General features: G+C 41.0%; 1 protein-coding gene across 1 annotated transcript in view; it reads left to right on the plus strand.

Annotated features, from left to right (window-relative positions):
* Positions 1-19,703, plus strand: part of LOC124711413 (UDP-glucosyltransferase 2-like) — a 113,981-nt gene extending 94,278 nt beyond the window's left edge. The window contains exons 8-9 of the mRNA XM_047241511.1: positions 6,179-6,398; positions 19,427-19,703. Of these exons, the coding sequence (XP_047097467.1) occupies positions 6,179-6,398; positions 19,427-19,703 (497 nt within the window). The remainder of the gene's footprint in view (positions 1-6,178; positions 6,399-19,426) is intronic.
* Positions 19,704-20,069: the final 366 nt, after the last annotated feature.

Raw genomic sequence — 20,069 nt, forward strand, 5'->3', positions numbered from 1 at the left:
TAATGCATACTTTTTACCTGAGTGACTCCTTGAAATGATCCCAAAACATTGGCTCCTTTCATTTTAAATAAGTAATCAGACTCAGGTATTCTTTCTAATTGTATCTTTTGATGACATAAATCCATATGTTGTGCATGTGGAATACAGTTCTTGACATACTGCTGAAAATCAGCACAATTTGTCCTCCACCAGAACTTTTCTGTTACTCTTCTAGCCATTGTCCTTTTATTTCCTTGACCAGTTAACATATGATCACATACTTGCAGTAATACTTCCGCCCACAAAGCTGCTGGAACTACACCATATGGTCCACACTTGATTGATCTACACAATATCCCATCTTGTATGACAAGCTGTGACTGTTTGCAACATACCTGATACTCACTATCATTTGCTTTTTCTCTCTTCAGACCTTTCAGATCAAATCCAGAGACTTGCAGTATTCCTACAAAGTGTACCAGCATTTGCATGTTTAACACCCAGTTTGTGGATTACATTATATTAAAATTCACTTAGTTTCAAAGCCCATCTTGTAAGATGACTTGAAGGATCTTTTAACCCAAGTACCCATTTTAAAGTCACATCATCAGTAATCACTTTGAACTTAAGTCCATATAGATACCATCAAAAATAAGAAATATCGTATATTAGTATCAACATCTCCTTTTCAGTAGGAGAATAATTTTGCTCAGCCTTATTAAGCTGACAAGATGCATAAGCAAATGGGCATTCTTCCCCACCACTGATTTGCCCAGAACTGCTCCTAAAGCTGTACAACTTGCATCACACAACAATAAGAAATCTTTTGTTAAATATGGAAAATTCAAAACTGGATCTGATGTTAATATAGCTTTTAAATTTTGAAATGCTGTCTGATACTCAAATGCCCAGCCAAACACAACATCTTTTCACAGTAATTTTTTTAGTGGTTGTGTCACTTCAGAAAACCCCTTCATGAATGTTCTGTGGTAATTTGTTAAATCCAAGGAAAGATTGTAATTCTTTAACTGTCTGAGGGACCAGAAAGCAAGGTACTGCTTATGGAAGGTACAGATCTGTCTTTACTCCCTCTTGGCTAATTATATGCCCCTCATAGTTCACTTGTGATTGTGAAAAGTGACACTTTTCAATACAAAGCATAAGTCAAGCCTTTTCAACCTGCCAAACACCATCTCCAAATGCTGAACATGCCCTTTCAGGCCTTTTTTGAATACAGTTATATCATCTAGATAGACCATGTATCTGTTTGGTTTTAAACCTCTGAGGATTCCATCTAATAAATGTTGAAACATACCTGGCATGTTTTTCAATCCAAATGGCATCCTATAATGGTGGTAGCGACCCGAAGATGTGGTAAATCCTGTTTTATGCCTGTCGACAGTATGTACCTCAATTTGATGATATTAACTTCTTAAATCTAGAATTGGAAAGAACATTCACTAACCTAAATTTTCCAACATTCAGCAATATTAGGGACCGGGTATACATCTGTTACTGTTTTTTCATTTATGAATCTATAGTCACAGCAAAACCACTATTTCTTTGTTCCATCTCATGACATTTTTAATACAATTACTATACTCACAAACCATGGATATCACCATGTTCTATTATCCTGTCTGATAACAGCTGACCCACAGACTGCTCTACTAAAGGTTGTAAAAGCATAGGTACCGAACACTGTCTCTAAACGTTGGTGAATGATTGCCTGTTAGTATTATATGCTGTATGGCTGGTGTAGCAGGTAACATTCCTTGTGGATTGCACGAATCCTTATATCATTATAACACTAATTCCATTAATGATCTATCTTTACCCTTAAGATGCTCAACTTTTTCTCACAATGCAGATTTGTTGACCATTCGCTCTAGTCTACCTTGTATCCTATAATCCTCTATATTCTTCCTCTTCCATAACCTCTAACATGGCTATCAGTAATCCCTTTGGAAGACTAACTTCATCTTCCCCAAAATTATCCAAGCTTATTGGCACCATAATCTGACCCTTAGTATTCCTTGTATGCATTATACACCTATGTACGAAACAATGTTGTTCATTTAGCTGAATAAGTATTATTTTTGAACGAGAGGTCAGAATATGGGATTCGACAGAGAGGCTGGTAATAAATAAAGAGACAAAACTAGTGGCAGCATTCTAAAGTTTACTGAGGTATATGAGTGACTAAGTTGTTGTTGTTGTGGTCTTCAGTCCTGAGACTGGTTTGATGCAGCTCTCCATGCTACTCTATCCTGTGCAAGCTTCTTCATCTCCCAGTACCTACTGCAACCTACATCCTTCTGAATCTGCTTAGTGTATTCATCTCTTGGTCTCCCTCTACGATTTTTAACCTCCACGCTGCCCTCCAATGCTAAATTTGTGATCCCTTGATGCCTCAAAACATGTCCTACCAACCGATCCCTTCTTCTAGTCAAGTTGTGCCACAAACTTCTCTTCTCCCCAATCCTATTCAATACCTCCTCATTACTTACGTGATCTACCCACCTTATCTTCAGCATTCTTCTGTAGCACCACATTTCGAAAGCTTCTATTCTCTTCTTGTCCAAACTAGTTATCGTCCATGTTTCACTTCCATACATGGCTACACTCCACACAAATACTTTCAGAAACGACTTCCTGACACTTAAATCTATACTCGATGTTAACAAATTTCTCTTCTTCAGAAACGATTTCCTTGCCATTGCCAGTCTACATTTTATTTCCTCTCTACTTCGACCATCATCAGTTATTTTACTCCCTAAATAGCAAAACTCCTTTACTACTTTAAGTGTCTCATTTCCTAATCTAATTCCCTCAGCATCACCCGATTTAATTTGACTACATTCCATTATCCTTGTTTTGCTTTTGTTGATGTTCATCTTATATCCTCCTTTCAAGACACTGTTCATTCCAAGTCCTTTGCTGTCTCTGACAGAATTACAATGTCATTGGCGAACCTCAAAGTTTTTACTTCTTCTCCATGAATTTTAATACCTACTCTGAATTTTTCTTTTGTTTCCTTTACTGCTTGCTCAATGTACAGATTGAATAACATCGGGGACAGGCTACAACCCTGTCTCACTCCTTTCCCAACCACTGCTTCCCTTTCATGCCCCTCGACTCTTATAACTGCCATCCGGTTTCTGTACAAATTGTAAATAGCCTTTCGCTCCCTGTATTTTACCCCTGCCACCTTCAGAATTTGAAAGAGAGTATTCCAGTTAACATTGTCAAAAGCTTTCTCTAAGTCTACAAATGCTAGAAATGTAGGTTTGCCTTTTCTTAATCTTTCTTCTAAGATAAGTTGTAAGGTTAGTAGTGCCTCACGTGTTCCAACATTTCTACGGAATCCAAACTGATCTTCCCCGAGGTCCGCTTCTACCAGTTTTTCCATTCATCTGTAAAGAATTCGCATTAGTATTTTGCAGCTGTGACTTATTAAACTGATAGTTCGGTAATTTTCACATCTGTCAACACCTGCTATCTTTGGGATTGGAATTATTATATTCTTCTTGAAGTCTGAAGGTATTTCGCCTGTCTCATACATCTTGTTCACCAGATAGTAGAGTTTTGTCAGGACTGGCTCTCCCAAGGCCATCAGTAGTTCTAATAGAATGTTGTCTATTCCCGGGGCCTTGTTTCGACTCAGGTCTTTCAGTGCTCTGTCAAACTCTTCACGCAGTATCTTATCTCCCATTTCGTCTTCATCTACATCCTCTTCCATTTCCATAATATTGTCCTCAAGTACATCGCCCTTGTATAGACCCTCTATATACTCCTTCCACCTTTCTGCCTTACCTTCTTTGCTTAGAACTGGGTTTCCATCTGAGCTCTTGATATTCATACAAGTGGTTCTCTTCTCTCCAAAGGTCTCTTTAATTTTCCTGTAGGCAGTATCTATCTTACCCCTAGTGAGACAAGCCTCTACATCCTTACATTTGTCCTCTAGCCATCCCTGCTTAGCCATTTTCCACTTCCTGTCGATCTCATTTTTGAGACGTTTGTATTCCTTTTTGCCTGCTTCATTTACTGCATTTCTATATTTTCTCCTTTCATCAATTAAATTCAATATTTCTTCTGTTACCCAAGGATTTCTATTAGCCCTCGTCTTTTTACCTACTTGATCGTCTGCTGCCTTCACTGCTTCATCCCTCAGAGCTACCCATTCTTCTTCTACTGTATTTCTTTCCCCCATTCCTGTCAATTTTTCCCTTAAGCTCTCCCTCAAACTCTCTACAACCTCTGGTTCTTTCAGTTTATCCAGGTCCCATCTCCTTAAATTCCCACCTTTTTGCAGTTTCTTCAGTTTCAATCTGCAGTTCATAACCAATAGATTGTGGTCAGAATCCACATCTGCCCCTGGAAATGTCTTACAATTTAAAACCTGGTTCCTAAATCTCTGTCTTACCATTATATAATCTATCTGATACCTTTCAGTATCTCCAGGATTCTTCCATGTATACAACCTTCTTTCATGATTCTTGAACCAAGTGTTAGCTATGATTCAGTTATGCTCTGTGCAAAATTCTACAAGGCGGCTTCCTCTTTCATTTCTTCCCCCCAATCCATATTCACCTACTATGTTTCCTTCTCTCCCTTTTCCTACTGACGAATTCCAGTCACCCATGACTATTAAATTTTCGTCTCCCTTCACTACCTGACTAATTTCTTTTATCTCGTCATACATTTCACCAATTTCTTCATCATCTGCAGAGCTAGTTGGCATATAAACTTGTACTACTGTAGTAAGCATGGGCTTTGTGTCTATCTTGGCCACAATAATGCGTTCACTATGCAGTGATTAAGTATGTATTTTTATTTGTTTATTTATGATTGCTATGATTGCTCGATGCAGCTGTACTAGCCGCATCTGCAAACACTTTGTTTATATTAATTGGCCAAAGCATTGCCAAACTATTTGCTTTTGAACCTTCATAAATTTACAATTTTTAAGAGAACAATAACCTTTATAGTATTATATATATTTTCGCGGTGCTTCTAGATAATTTAGCTTTACATATTTTTCTGTCCATGAGTGTCAACTCACACCTCCGTGTCACTCTTACTTCTGTTTTTATCAATTTTTCTCTGGAATATAAATTCCTCCAAGCCCGAAAACATGCTCATACATGCCCCTGCCAAGCGCTTGGGTTTTTCCATGGTTGCATAAATTCTAGCCGCTTGCCACGGCTCTGTAGCAACCACCAGCCACATCCTCTGCAGCAGGAAATTGCCACTCTAATCTCCTGCCACAGCTTGTATGCTCACAGAGAGCAAGTACTAGAACTGTTAACTTTTAAAAATTTGTTACTTTTGAATAAAAATTATTAATTGCTTAATTAATTAATTATACAGTATCATATACTATATTGCTGATATTATAAAGAAAATTGGAAACTAGTTTTTGTGTTTTGACAAGTCTCCTGTGCATTAAGTCAATGGCTTGAAACTGTATGTTAAGAGACAATAAACTTATATTCCATTCTATTCTATTCCATTCTATTCTGGACTAAGTCTTTTGAAAATTGTGCGAAATCTTTCCCTAGAAACATTTGAATTGAATAATAAAAATTATTATTGTTGGTATTCAATATTGCACAATCAGTACAATCCCTAGAATTGCACAATTTCAGGCCATGGTACAGATCACTCTTCTGAGTGTGTCAGAAAAGAATATTTGTTGCCTGTTACCAGTTTGACCCAATATACAGTCATATAGGAATGTTTGTACTTCATTTCCACTGTTATCTCATCTTGGCACCATTACTCAAGAACTATCAGCTAGTTTAATATTTCAGGTGTTCTTAGCAGAACTGTTGTTATTAACCTGGTCAGAAGCCCAAGCCTGTCCAATACGCCAGTACAGGTCCTTCTTGTCCTCAATACTGTAACAAATAATAATAGTATTCATCTATCATGTTACAGGCAGTATAAATAAAGTAAAAGTATTACAGTTTAGTGTGCAGACAGTGCTACAGGCTGCTACTGTTTTAATGAATTCAGAAGATCTTCACTCCCTTTTCTTCATGACATGTTAACTGGCCAAGCCTAAGACATGAAATATCAGTAACTTTCTGCTCATATTCTGTTACCTTTGACTTCCCCTAGCAGTATAATACTCTGAGGTCTGGCTAAATAGCTAAATCTGTTTAATACTAAAATACAGTTTATTTGTTCACAGCTCACCCTAATGTGCATGTGTTTGTGACGCAAGGAGGACTACAGAGCATGAATGAAGCAGCATACTTTGGTGTGCCCACAGTAGGTATCCCTTTCCTTGGTGACCAGCCCCTCAATGTTGCTAAGATGGCTGCTTCAGGCATAGGCATACGTCTTGATGTCAAATATCTCACAAAGGAATCACTGCTACATGCAATCAAGACTGTTTTGGAAGAGTCTAGGTATGTATGAGGTATCTTGTATGCACTGATCACTCTAATTATTAACAAATACTTCTCTTTCTTTCCGTGTTTTCGTTCAATAGGATCATTTGCAACAACCTTTTTTCATGATTAGTTTTAAACTTTCCTCTTCATTTCATCCCCATGAGTACCATGAGCATAATCAATAATTCATCTTGTAGAGTGAAAGTATTTTTCTTATCCTCTCTTACTGCACTGCCAATCACAAGGCCAGTTCAAAGCAAGCATACTTTGTGATCATTACTGTTTTATTCCTCTCTCTATCTTTATTTTCTTGTAGATACTATTATTATATTTCTATTGGTTTACTTGACTTAGTGTAATGGAGGTTTCCCATTGTAAATCTTGTTTTCCATACTTTGTTGCTGTTGTTGTTATTATTATTGTACACTCCTGGAAATGGAAAAAAGAACACATTGACACCGGTGTGTCAGACCCACCATACTTGCTCCGGACACTGCGAGAGGGCTGTACAAGCAATGATCACACACACGGTACAGCGGACACACCAGGAACCGCGGTGTTGGCCGTCGAATGGCGCTAGCTGCGCAGCATTTGTGCACTGCCGCCGTCAGTGTCAGCCAGTTTGCCGTGGCATACGGAGCTCCATCGCAGTCTTTAACACTGGTAGCATGCCACGACAGCGTGGACGTGAACTGTATGTGCAGTTGACGGACTTTGAGCGAGGGCATATAGTGGGCATGCGGGAGGCCGGGTGGACGTAACGCCGAATTGCTCAACACGTGGGGCGTGAGGTCTCCACAGTACATCGATGTTGTCGCCAGTGGTCGGCGGAAGGTGCACGTGCCCGTCGACCTGGGACCGGACCGCAGCGACGCACGGATGCACGCCAAGACCGTAGGATCCTACGCAGTGCCGTAGGGGACCGCACCGCCACTTCCCAGCAAATTAGGGACACTGTTGCTCCTGGGGTATCGGCGAGGACCATTCGCAACCGTCTCCATGAAGCTGGGCTACGGTCCCGCACACCGTTAGGCCGTCTTCCGCTCACGCCCCAACATCGTGCAGCCCGCCTCCAGTGGTGTCGCGACAGGCGTGAATGGAGGGACAAATGGAGACGTGTCGTCTTCAGCGATGAGAGTCGCTTCTGCCTTGGTGCCAATGATGGTCGTATGCGTGTTTGGCGCCGTGCAGGTGAGCGCCACAATCAGGACTGCATACGACCGAGGCACACAGGGCCAACACCCGGCATCATGGTGTGGGGAGCGATCTCCTACACTGGCCGTACACCACTGGTGATCGTCGAGGGGACACTGAATAGTGCACGGTACATCCAAACCGTCATCGAACCCATCGTTCTACCATTCCTAGACCGGCAAGGGAACTTGTTGTTCCAACAGGACAATGCACGTCTGCATGTATCCCGTGCCACCCAACGTGCTCTAGAAGGTGTAAGTCAACTACCCTGGCCAGCAAGATCTCCGGATCTGTCCCCCATTGAGCATGTTTGGGACTGGATGAAGCGTCGTCTCACGCAGTCTGCACGTCCAGCACGAACGATGGTCCAACTGAGGCGCCAGGTGGAAACGGCATGGCAAGCCGTTCCACAGGACTACATCCAGCATCTCTACGATCGTCTCCATGGGAGAATAGCAGCCTGCATTGCTGCGAAAGGTGGATATACACTGTACTAGTGCCGACATTGTGCATGCTCTGTTGCCTGTGTCTATGTGCCTGTGGTTCTGTCAGTGTGATCATGTGATGTATCTGACCTCAGGAATGTGTCAATAAAGTTTCCCCTTCCTGGGACAATGAATTCACGGTGTTCTTATTTCAATTTCCAGGAGTGTAGTTGTAGTCTTCAGACAAAAGACTGGTTTGATGCAACTCTCCACGCTACTCTATCCTGTGAACGCCTCTTCATATCTGAGTAACTACTGCAACCTGCATTAATTTGAATCTTGTTATTGTATTAATCCCTTGGTTTCCCTCCACAATTCTTAACCATCATATTTCCCTCCATTGTATCTCAGGATGTATCGTATCAACTAATTACCCCTTTTAATCAAGTTGTGCCACAGATTTCTTTTTTCCATAGTTTTATTCAATACCCCCTTTCTTTAGTTACGGGTGCTTGATCTACCCATCTAACCCTCAGCATTTTTCTGTGGCATCACATTGAAAACTTCTATTCTCTTCTTATCTGAACCACTAATCATCCACTTTTCAGTTCTGTACAGTAGTGCATTCTGATATGTTAACACATTTCTCTTTTACAGATGTGCTTTTTTTGGAATTGGCAGTTGCCATTTCACATCCACTCTACTGTGGCAAACATCAGTTTTTTTTTTTTTTTTGTGGCCCAGACAGGAAACTCATCTATTGCTTTTAGTGTCTCATTTCCTAATCTAATTCCCTCAGTATTGCCTGAATTAATTCGACCACATTCCATTACCTTTGTTTTTATTTTGTGGCGTTCATCTTATTTTTCTTTTCAAGATATTTACATTTCAAAACTATACTGAAATTTTCTTACCATCCATCATTCAATTGCCTGGTATCTCTCATATTAAGCATTTCCAAAAACTTGGTTTACTCCTTATGATGTCTATCAAAATCATTCAGCATCCACAATATTCAAAATTATGTATCTACAAGTAGGATTAAATAAGACAGGAGATTTACTTACCTGATGTAATTTATTCTCTGTTCTGAAACTGACAGAACATCAAGTTCCTTTCTACAAATGCTCCATGGGGCTTCCTCTTGTTACACATTAGATATATCATGTGTCAGAGACAGCAAAGGACCTAGAAGAGCAGTCGAATGGACTGGACAGTGTCTTGAAAGGAGGATATAAGATGAACATTAACAAAAACAAAACGAGGATAATCGACTGTAGTCGCATTAAATCAGGTGATGCTGAGGGAATTAGATTAGGAAATAGAAAACACTTAAAGTAGTAGATGAGTTTTGCTATTTGGGGAGCAAAATAACTGAGGATGGTCGAAGTAGAGAAGGTATAAAATGTAGACTGGCTGTGGCAAGGAAAGCATTTCTGAAGAAGAGAAATTTGTTAACATCGAGTATAGATTTAAATGTCAGGAAGTCCTTTCTGAAAGTATTTGTATTGAGTGTAGCCATGTATGGAAGTGAAACATGGATGATAAATAGTTTAGACAAGAAGAGAATAGAAGCTTTCAAAATGTGGTGCTACAGAAAAATGCTCAAGATTAGATGGGTAGATCATGTAACTAATGAGGAGGTACTGAATAGAATTGGAGAGAAGAGGAATTTGTGGCACAACTTTACTATAAGAAGAGATCGGTTGGTAGGACACATTCATCAAAGGATCACCAATTTAGTATTGGAGGGAAGCTTGGAGGGTAAAAATTGCAGAGGGAGACCAGGGGATGAATACACTAAGCAGATTAAGAAGGATGTAGGTTGCAGTAGTACTCAGAGATGAAGAACCTTGCACAGGATAGGGTAGCATGGAGAGCTGCATCAAACCAGTCTCAGGACTGAAGACCATAACAACAACAACAACAACAACAACAGCAACAACACTTCTCTCCAGATGTGCAAGAGCCTGCTGCCTGTGGGTGACATTGACCTTTCAATCCACAAACTGATCATACCATGGTTTCATAGTCCTTACTCAAGGCAGAGCTTCATGATACTCCATTTTGAAGCATCTTCTTACCAGTATGCATCTCCATTGTTAGTGCAATCATGCATTGTTTCCAAATAATGAGCAAATGGCATGACATCTGGAAGCATATGATAAAAAGCTGAGAACACAATGCAAGGTCTGAAGAGCTCTTAGATAATAGTCAGTCCGTGGTTTCAAAATTATATACTGTTACTTATAAGTAACTAATTTAGAATAATTCTGTATATTGATGCAACAGCGAGTGTCACCATAAATAAAATCTTTTTGAGAGTAATGCTGCATCAAGCCATGAAAATGGAATAAAATAAATAGTTTTAGGGCTCTAAAGAAGACCACTGAAAGTTGATCAAATGGTTGTTTTAATTTTACTTTATTTCATTCTTATAGTATGCAGTGGTATTATACCCAAAAGGATTATATTAAACTTGACACTGGTCATGAAAGCCTGTAACTTATCTGGCCACATCTGTAAGGTAGTACTTCTAAGAAAGATGGTTAAACTGCTAACTGACCTCTCCTCTTTTGAGCATGTAATTACACCAAAATATCTTTGTTTCATACTGGCACCCAAAAAGCAAGAATTATCCACAATTGTGCCATCCATGGATTACTGAAACAAATAATCTGTTAATTTTGCACCATTCAAGATTTTTTAACAACACAATGGAAAGCATATGAAGGTGACATTCAGATTATGAGCAACTGAATGTGATAACAGGAGAACTAGCACTTCGTTTGACTAAGGGAAGTAGCTCAGTAGAAAGATGCTAGACTTGGGTTTAGGAGGACAGCAGTTTGAATCTCTGTATGGAAATCCCAATTTAAGTTTTACGTAAGGCTAATGTAAGAATGGTTCCTTTCAGAAGGATGCAGAAGGGACACAGTGGGTCAGAATTTTGCAGGCAATGTGATTTTCCATGAGCCATGGCATTTGTATATATCCAGTGAGTGGCAGGTCCTTAAGAGACAGGTGAAAACATATAAACATACAGCCTTGAGATACAGTCATTTTGGATCAATGATTGTCAGTAGGAGACATTGCTTCTGGTAACAAGTGCAGAATTCTCTATTGGTTGCCAATCATCTGCAGTGTAATACAAGCAACAGCCTTCTGTATGTTCCCTCCATGCTTTTCATTACTTCTCAGATGCTCTCTGAATAGAGCAATTATGTCTTAGAAGGGTTAATGGATTGCCACATGACATATGAATTGAGACACCATGTATATGGTAATCAGAGCTGTTTCAATGTTCAGAAGACTACTGAAAGCTGGTTAAACAGTGACTCGTATGTCACTTTAGTTCACAGTGTGATGCAGCATCATACTGAAAAGTATTTTACTCAAGTAATTGAGCAAGCTGAGGTACTGGTAAAAACACTGATCTTACATCTGGTCAGCCATATTTGGGTTTCCCACAGTTTTTCTAATGCAATCTGGATGAATGTTAGGATGTTACCTGTGAAAAGACCACAACAAGTTTCCCACATCAATCACTCTTAACAGAACATTAAACTTTAATCTTTTGCATTTATTTCTGAAATTCTCTTTGTTTTTGTCCATTACGTTAATGCTTCATTTCTAATTCAGATGTATGCTATACTCCTTTACCCAAAAACTCTGAATCTTTAAGAAATTTTCAATAAAATTTGGTGACTTCTCAGTATTTATATAGAGAAAAGGTGGCCATAACTTCATTGCTGGTTGAACTGTTTGTTAGGTAAAAGCAACAAATTTTCATTTATTTGGAAATGTATGTAACTTGTTTGCAACCATGTGCCTTGGTTACAATGAGTAAGATATTTTCAGCAATGTTGATAAATCAGTAGCATTTAGAAAGACCAACTACTAAATTAATGTCTTAAACATAAAATTTAATGTCTTTGAATTGTACTATTGAGTAGTTTCTTAGAGGGTCATCATCAAACACTACCCATCCTCTCCTGCCTGACCAAATAGCTGTTCTTAGAATATAAGTATATGTTTCAGTGAGGATAAGAAATATGGTGAGATATTTGTACTTAGTTCTTTGTTTCCATTAAATGAAGAGGCCAGGATACATAATTCTCAATAGCATACATGTCGATTGACAGAACAACAAATGATGTGCTGAGGTACATGCTGGTAGACGATAAATTCTAAGGACAAAGGAACAAGGAAGAAAGTTCTAAAGCATATATATTACATTGTTCATACATAAGTTTACCTAGAACCACAAATAAAACAGGGACTCATTGATTATTTCATGGGTACAGGTGACAGAAACCATGAAAAATTCTATGAAAAGCATGTTACTTGCAATACCGTCTAAAAACCCATTTTGTATATCAGATCAACATCTACCGGACACAATGGCATCACAGCCCAAATTACGAAGCTTTCATTGAATCAGTACTGCCCACTGTAACAGATATCTACAACCACTTCTTAACTGCAAGCATTTTCCCTGAGGACTGGAACAGGGACTAGTTACACCACTATCCATAAAGAACATTGACACAGCACCCCCTGATTATTGATCTAATTACATTCTTTTTGCACTTTTTTTAATTAGAGGTGGAGCCCCTCCACACCCACACTGGCATGATGGCCAACACAAAAGGTCTACTGCCATCTCTGCATAAGGGTTAGTATTCACTAAAGTGAGGAGTCGCAGGATGTGGGTGCTGCAATGTTTGCGTACGTCTGGTTAGGATTAACCATTAATACGCACTCATCTGGAGATAGATTGGTCGAAATCTGACGAAGGGTAGCGGTTTGAAGGGCAGAGGAAAAAAAAGTGCCAAGGCAAGAGCCAAGGGAAAAAAACCTCTGCGAAAGTTAGGTCGGGCGGCAAGAGCAGTAGTGGTTGTCTTGCTGCCTGCGATAGGTTGTGCAAGGATAGGCTTTGTTAGTAGTGGGTATCATGCATGTCGATACCTTGACGTTGTGCGTTTGTGCTGCTCGGCGGCTGGCGCTGGGTGCTGGTACAGAGTCCTCGTTCAGCGTCCTGCTACCTGCAACAGTTATGTTTGTTATCGGTCTTGTGTCCGATAGGTCATATACCGGAGGCACAGTGTGAGGGAGTGTTGGGAGATTGTTCGTGCGTCTGTGGGCGAGCTCGTCGGTGTCCCTGCTGTGGCCTGTTGGTCGGCTCTTATAGCAGCTGGTAGTTGCCAGTCAGTATTGCTGATATGCAGGGGCTTACCGACGTTTGTCGCTGTTTGCGTATGTTAGTTTACCATAGGTGGTTATGCCCTAGCTAGCAGTGTCTTTGGTCGCTTGTGTTTCCACCTGTGGTTGTGATCGTAGTTTCCCAGAGTGAGGATGAAAGGATTGTTCGAGTGTCTCGAGTTCCTGTATAGTCGTGTGGCATGTTTCTTGAATACTTCCTTGAGGGTATCAAGGCGGTATTCATGGTGAAGATCCACGGTGCGTGTGTAGCGTGGAGCATTGCTAATGATTCGTAGCACTTTGTTCTGTATGATCTGCAGGCGGCGCAGTCGTGTGGGAGCTGCATATCCCCAGACGGGAGCTGCGTACGTCATCAGAGGTCTAATCAGTGTCGTGTATAAGGACCTCGACACCCTCCTATTCAGTGTGCTTTCCCTGTTGAGCATTGGGTAGAGCTGTTTGAGCCTCGCGTGCGCTCGGTTGGCAACGTATTCGATGTGGTCCCCCCATGTAAGTTTCCGGTCCAGCCAGACACCAAGGTATCTGACTTTCTCTCGGAAACGTATTGGGCGTGTATGTAGTGTTATCGGTCTACAGTGTTGGTGTTTGCGCAGTAGTTTCGGTCTGCGTGTGAACAGAACTGCTTCGCACTTGTCAACGTTTACTTTAATATGCCATCGCTCCAGCCAAGGCTCAGCTGTTCTGAGTGCTGTCTGTATTCGTGAGTTAATGTTCGACGGTTTCCAGTCTTGCGCGAGGATGGCTGTGTCATCCGCGTAGACGGCTAACGTCGTGTTTCGTGTCGCTGGGTAGTCATTAATGTACAGGTTAAACAAGATGGGCCCCAGAATGCTTCCTTGGGGTACTCCAGCTTGGATACCGTGTTGTGTTGATTGTTTATCCTGCACGTTAGTGTTGAAACATCTGTTCGTGAGATATGAGTGTATGAGACGTACGAGTCCGTCTGGGAAACCAGCTTCGCTTAGTTTGCGTATGAGTCCGTTGTGCCAGAGACGATCAAAAGCCTTTTCGATGTCTAGGAACACGGCCCCTGTGGCTTTGTTCATGTTGTAGCCGTGTGTTATATGTTCGACTACGCGGAGGAGTTGTTGTGTTGTCGAGTGGTGATTCCTAAAGCCGAATTGCTCCGGTCTTAGGGTGTCGTTGGCGATACAATGCCTAGTGATACGTTTTAGTATTACCTTCTCAACAATCTTGCTGAGCGAGCATAGCAGACTGATGGGTCGGTAATTTTGTGGGAGGGAGTGGTCTTTCCCTGGCTTCCTGAACATCAGGACCTTGGCCGCCTTCCAAAAGTCAGGGAAGTGTTGGTGTGTCAGGATGGCATTCGTTAGGTGTGTGAGGTATTCTACGGCTTTATCCGTGAACTCCTGGAGGACACGGTTTTGAATGCCATCAGGCCCAGGGGCTTTTCTAGCGTTGGTGTGCTTGATAGCCCATGTGACTTCATTTGTGCTAGTACGTCTGATTTCGTCGCGCGAGGGCTGGGCTACAAGTCGTGTAACCTCCTGGTCCGTTTCAAGTGTGAATGCTGGGTCTGAAGGAACCAGATTCGGCATGAAGGCCGCTGCAAGTGTTGTGGCCATAAGCTCTGCCTTCTCCGTCGCGGAGTAGGCTGGGCCGTCTGGTCCTTGTAACGTGGGAATGTAATGTTTCTCCCTGGTGAAGTGTCTGGCCAGCTGCCACACGCCAGGACGTGTGGTATCCAGCCAAGCGAGTCTCTGTCCCCATTGTTCGTTTCTGAATGTTTGGATTTTATTCCGTATTATGCCCTGGAGTCTGTTGACGTGCAGTTTATAGAACGGGCGCCTGGTACGCTGCCAGTATCTCCTGAGGCGGTTCCTCATTGAGATAAGGCCCAGGATTTCCTGGGGCGGGGCCGTCGAGTGTTGTCTTGGTGTTGTAAATGGAATGGCGTCAGTCATTGCGTCTTGGACGGCAGTTGTGAGAGCCTCCACAGCCTCATCGATTTGCTGTGTGTTGTTAATTTCGTGGGTGTCAGGAATGCGACTATCAAGCGTTTCCTTGAACAGTGTCCAGTTCGCACGCTTGTAGTTAAGCATCCTGCGTGGTTCGATGTCCTGCAGTGTCTCTTCCATGTGCAGTATTACAGGCATGTGGTCTTAAGGTCTTAAAATATATAGTCTATTACTAGCTAACACATTACCTAACTATGAACACACTACCAGATGAATACCAATCAGCTTTCAGTTAGCATTGCAGCACAACATGTGCCTTAATAAAGATAAGAGATGACTTGGATCTTGCCAAGGATGCAAAAGAGGTGACTATCATGTGTTTCTTAATTTCACAAAGCCTTTGACACTGTCAACTTCAACATTTTATGTGCCAAACTTAGCAGCCTAAATTGCTCACCAAGTGCAGTGCAATGATTTTGCTCATTCCTGACGTCTGACCAGGAGAGTGTCATGTCTGTCACTATAAAGTCACAGTGGAGGCAGGTACTGTCAGGTGTCCCCCAGGGTTTGGTATTAGGTTCTATATCCTTTTCATTGAACGTCAATGACGTTTCATCAGTTTTGCCCCAGTGCAAATACCATATGTACACTGATGATCTCTAGTTGTCTAAGTGAAAAACCAATAACCCTGAAGAAAGCTATAGAGAATCTCGCCATCAAAATGGGTTCAGGATATAGGGTTCAAGCTCAACTCGTCCAAAACCCAAGTGGTACTGGTTGGTAAATCTAGGCTCATTAGCCTGAAATATTGGGAATCACGACCATCTTTAACCGTAAATGCAATAAATATCAACTTCTCTCCTTCAGCAAAGAGTATAGGAGTATAGGAGTAATAGTACACTGAAGCACCAAAGAAAGTGGTATAGGCATGTGTATTCATATACAGAGATATGTAAACAGGCAGAATACGGCACTGAGGTCGGCAATGCCTATATAAGACAACATGTGTCCAGTGCAGTTGTTAGATCACTTACCGCTGCTACAATGGCAGTTTATCAAGATTTAAGTGAGTTTGAATGTCGTTTTATAGTTGGCATATGAGCAATGGGACACAGCATCTCCAAGGTAGCAATGAAGTGGGGATTTTTCTGAACGACCATTTCATATGTGTACTGTGAATATCAATAATCCAATAAAACATCAAATTTATGACATTGCTGAAAAAAGTTCTTGCAAGATTGGGACAATGATGACTGAAAAGAATTGTTCAATGTGACAGAAGTGCAACCCTTCTGCAAACTGCTGCAGATTTTAATGCTGGGCCATCAACAAGTGTCAGTGTGTGAACCATTCAACAAAACATCATTGAATGCTCTTTTGGAGCTGAAGGTCCACTTCTGTACCCTTAATGGCTGCATGATACAAAGCTTTACACCTTGCCTGGGCTCGTCAACACCAGCTTTGAGTTGTTGATGATTGGAAACATGTTGCCTGGTCGGACAAGTCTTGTTTCAAATTGTATTGACTGGATGGACATGTACAGGTATGGAGAAAACGTCCTGAATCCTTGGACCCCGTATGTCAGCCATGTCAGCAGAGGACTGCTCAAGCTGGTGGAGGCTCTGTAATTTGTGGGGCATGTGCACTTGGAGTGATATGGTACTCCTGATACATCTAGATATGACTCTGACAGGTGACACATATGTAAGCATCCTGTCTGATCACCTGCATCAATTCATTTCCATTGTGCATTCCTACAGACTTGGACAATTCCAGCAGGACAATGCAACACCCCACACATCCAGAATTGCTACAGAGTGGCTCCATGAATACTCTTCAGAGTTTAAACACTTCAGCTGACCACAAAGCTTCCCTGATGTGAATATTATTGAGCATATCTGGGATGACTTACAATGTACGTTGAGAAAAGATCTCCACCCCCTCGTACTCTTACGCATTTATGGACAGCCCTGCAGGATTCATGGTGTCTATTTCCTCCAGCACTACTTCAGACATTAGTTGAGTCCATGTCACATCATGTTGTGGTACTTCTGCATGCTCACATGGGCCCTACATGTTATTAGGCAGATATACCAGTTTCTTTGGCTCTTCAGTGTAGACAAAATCTAAATTGGATTGAGCACATAACTGCAGTGTGCAAGAAGGCATCAGTGTCACTCCATGCGCTACAAAAATATAAGAAGCTCTTCCCTCTTGACCTGAAAAGAAAATTGTACAAACACTCATATTTACAATCACTGATTACAGTGATGTTATCCTGCAAGACTTTCCTTAGGAAAACTCACGGCACCTGGATTATGAGTGCCTGTGTTTGTCATATCTGTGGTGTTTGACTCTTTGACCACATTTCGCCAATATATGCACAGCTATTTGGCTGTGTGCAGAGATTTCTGTACCCTCTATCTTCTCAACTGTCTTATGCACATACACTATCCCCTGTATCTCTCCTCTTGTCTGAACAACGTGACAGAAACATGGCAGAAACACACAGTCCCATCAGAGTAAAATCCTTTCTGTCCCACTCCATCATTCCAGAACTTTCTTGAAATCCTTTTCAGTAGCAGGAATGTGACTCTGGAATAACCTTCAGCAGTATATTAGAGAACTGAATAACAACCCTAGCTTCAGAAGACAGTTAATAACATACTTACTAAGGCAACAATAATGATTACCTTGCCTCTGTATGCACTCATTACCCTTGTACATTCTTCTTTCCAGTCAGATCTTCCTCATTTCCCAGTATACTTAACTGGTGCAATCTCCTTAAATTTCCTTTCCCCAGGACTTGCTATACAAGAAAACATCTTTTTGTACACTTATACATTCTTTTTATATCTGCGAGTATCATTATTATTATTCTAATTATTATTATTTCTATTACTGTAATTATCATCATCATCATCATCATTATCACAACCATCACCACCACCACCACTATTAGCAATATCAGTAATACAAGTACTGCCATATTAACTGATCAAAGTCAGTATACTTACTTACTTTGTCGCTACAGACATTAAAATAATTTTGAAAGTATTTGTCATATTAAATCATTATTTCTTAAAGTACTATAGGTGTGAAATGCTAGTCTGATGTGACAGAGGGGTTCATGGCCCTAATCAGATCACGTTAAATATGCAAAATAAGATAAGTAAGTAACTTGGAAGCAACACTGGGTGTTAATTTTAGCTTCTTGTTACAAACCCAATAGTTGTATATAAAAACAAAGATGAGGTGACTTACCGAACGAAAGCGCTGGCAGGTCGATAGACACACAAACAAACACAAACATACACACAAAATTTAAGCTTTCGCAACAAACTGTTGCCTCATCAGGAAAGAGGGAAGGAGAGGGGAAGACGAAAGGAGGTGGGTTTTAAGGGAGAGGGTAAGGAGTCATTCCAATCCCGGGAGCGGAAAGACTTACCTTAGGGGGAAAAAAGGACAGGTATACACTCGCACACACGCACATATCCATCCACACATACAGACACAAGCAGACAAGCAGAAATATGTCTGCTTGTGTCTGTATGTGTGGATGGATATGTGCGTGTGTGCGAGTGTATACCTGTCCTTTTTTCCCCCTAAGGTAAGTCTTTCCGCTCCCAGGATTGGAATGACTCCTTACCCTCTCCCTTAAAACCCACCTCCTTTCGTCTTCCCCTCTCCTTCCCTCTTTCCTGATGAGGCAACAGTTTGTTGCGAAAGCTTGAATTTTGTGTGTATGTTTGTGTTTGTTTGTGTGTCTATCGACCTGCCAGCGCTTTCGTTCGGTAAGTCACCTCATCTTTGTTTTTATATATAATTTTTCCCATGTGGAATGTTTCCTTCTATTACATTGAAACCCAATAGTTGAGCTGACATAAGATGATCCCTGACAGCTAGCTGGACAGTTGTTAGCTTTCAACTGTGAAGTGCAAATGGTTGCAGATGGAAACAGTAGCCATTTATAGAAATGTGACAAATCTGAGGCATTGTCATAGAGACATTTACAAAATGGCTTTATGTGATTAATTGAGGTGGGCAAATGAAGCTGCTACACCCAGCCCACTGCAGCTCTCAGGGATCAACTTACACCAACTCAGTTATGGAGTATTGCTGCCCTTATAATTCCAATAAATAATGTGCCATATTTCAGTCTAAAGATTTGCTGATGAGTAAATAATGTTCGCTGAATTATACAAACAATGTTCTTGCAAGGACAATAAAAATCTAAGTGTTTGTCCTATAAAAGTAAAACAGTTCTCCCTGTGCACAGCTACAAGGAAAACATGCAGCAGTTGTCTGTCATCTATCGTGAGCACCAAGCGCCATCACTGGATCGAGCAATATGGTGGTTGGAGTACGTGCTCCGCCACAATGGGACACGTCACATGCGCAGCCCATCACTTGACTTCAACTTCTGGCAGCTGTGGCTTATCGATGTGCTGTGTGTAATTGCTGCTATTGCATCAGTCATCTTTTTTATTTTATATGCTAGGTTACGTAAGCTGGCAGCAATGATTACATCGATAAAGAAATTAAAAAGTCATTAATGTGTACACACTTAAATAAACAAGTTCCTATTTATCTACCAAATGTACCTGTATTTCCACTATTTATGTGTAATATTTGTAGTTATAAACTACATCCTGTAAAACTGTTACTTAAAAATATTATTACTGTTGTAATAAAGTATTTCATTTTATTTTTGTTCACTGTACTTCAATATCATTCCAGTAAAAGATTTCTTCACCTATCTCCAGTTATTCTTAAAACAGACTATGACATCTGGAAAATGCACCATCAAAAGAATGGAAGCTCACTCTTCCTCACTGTCCCTCCACCCATTTTAGCCTTGCCCCCCTCCCCCCTCTCAATATACACAGTCAACCCATATATTGCAGACATAACCTCTTCCT

This window comes from Schistocerca piceifrons, chromosome 1 (assembly GCF_021461385.2).
Source record: "Schistocerca piceifrons isolate TAMUIC-IGC-003096 chromosome 1, iqSchPice1.1, whole genome shotgun sequence".
Lineage (NCBI taxonomy): Eukaryota > Metazoa > Arthropoda > Insecta > Orthoptera > Acrididae > Schistocerca > Schistocerca piceifrons.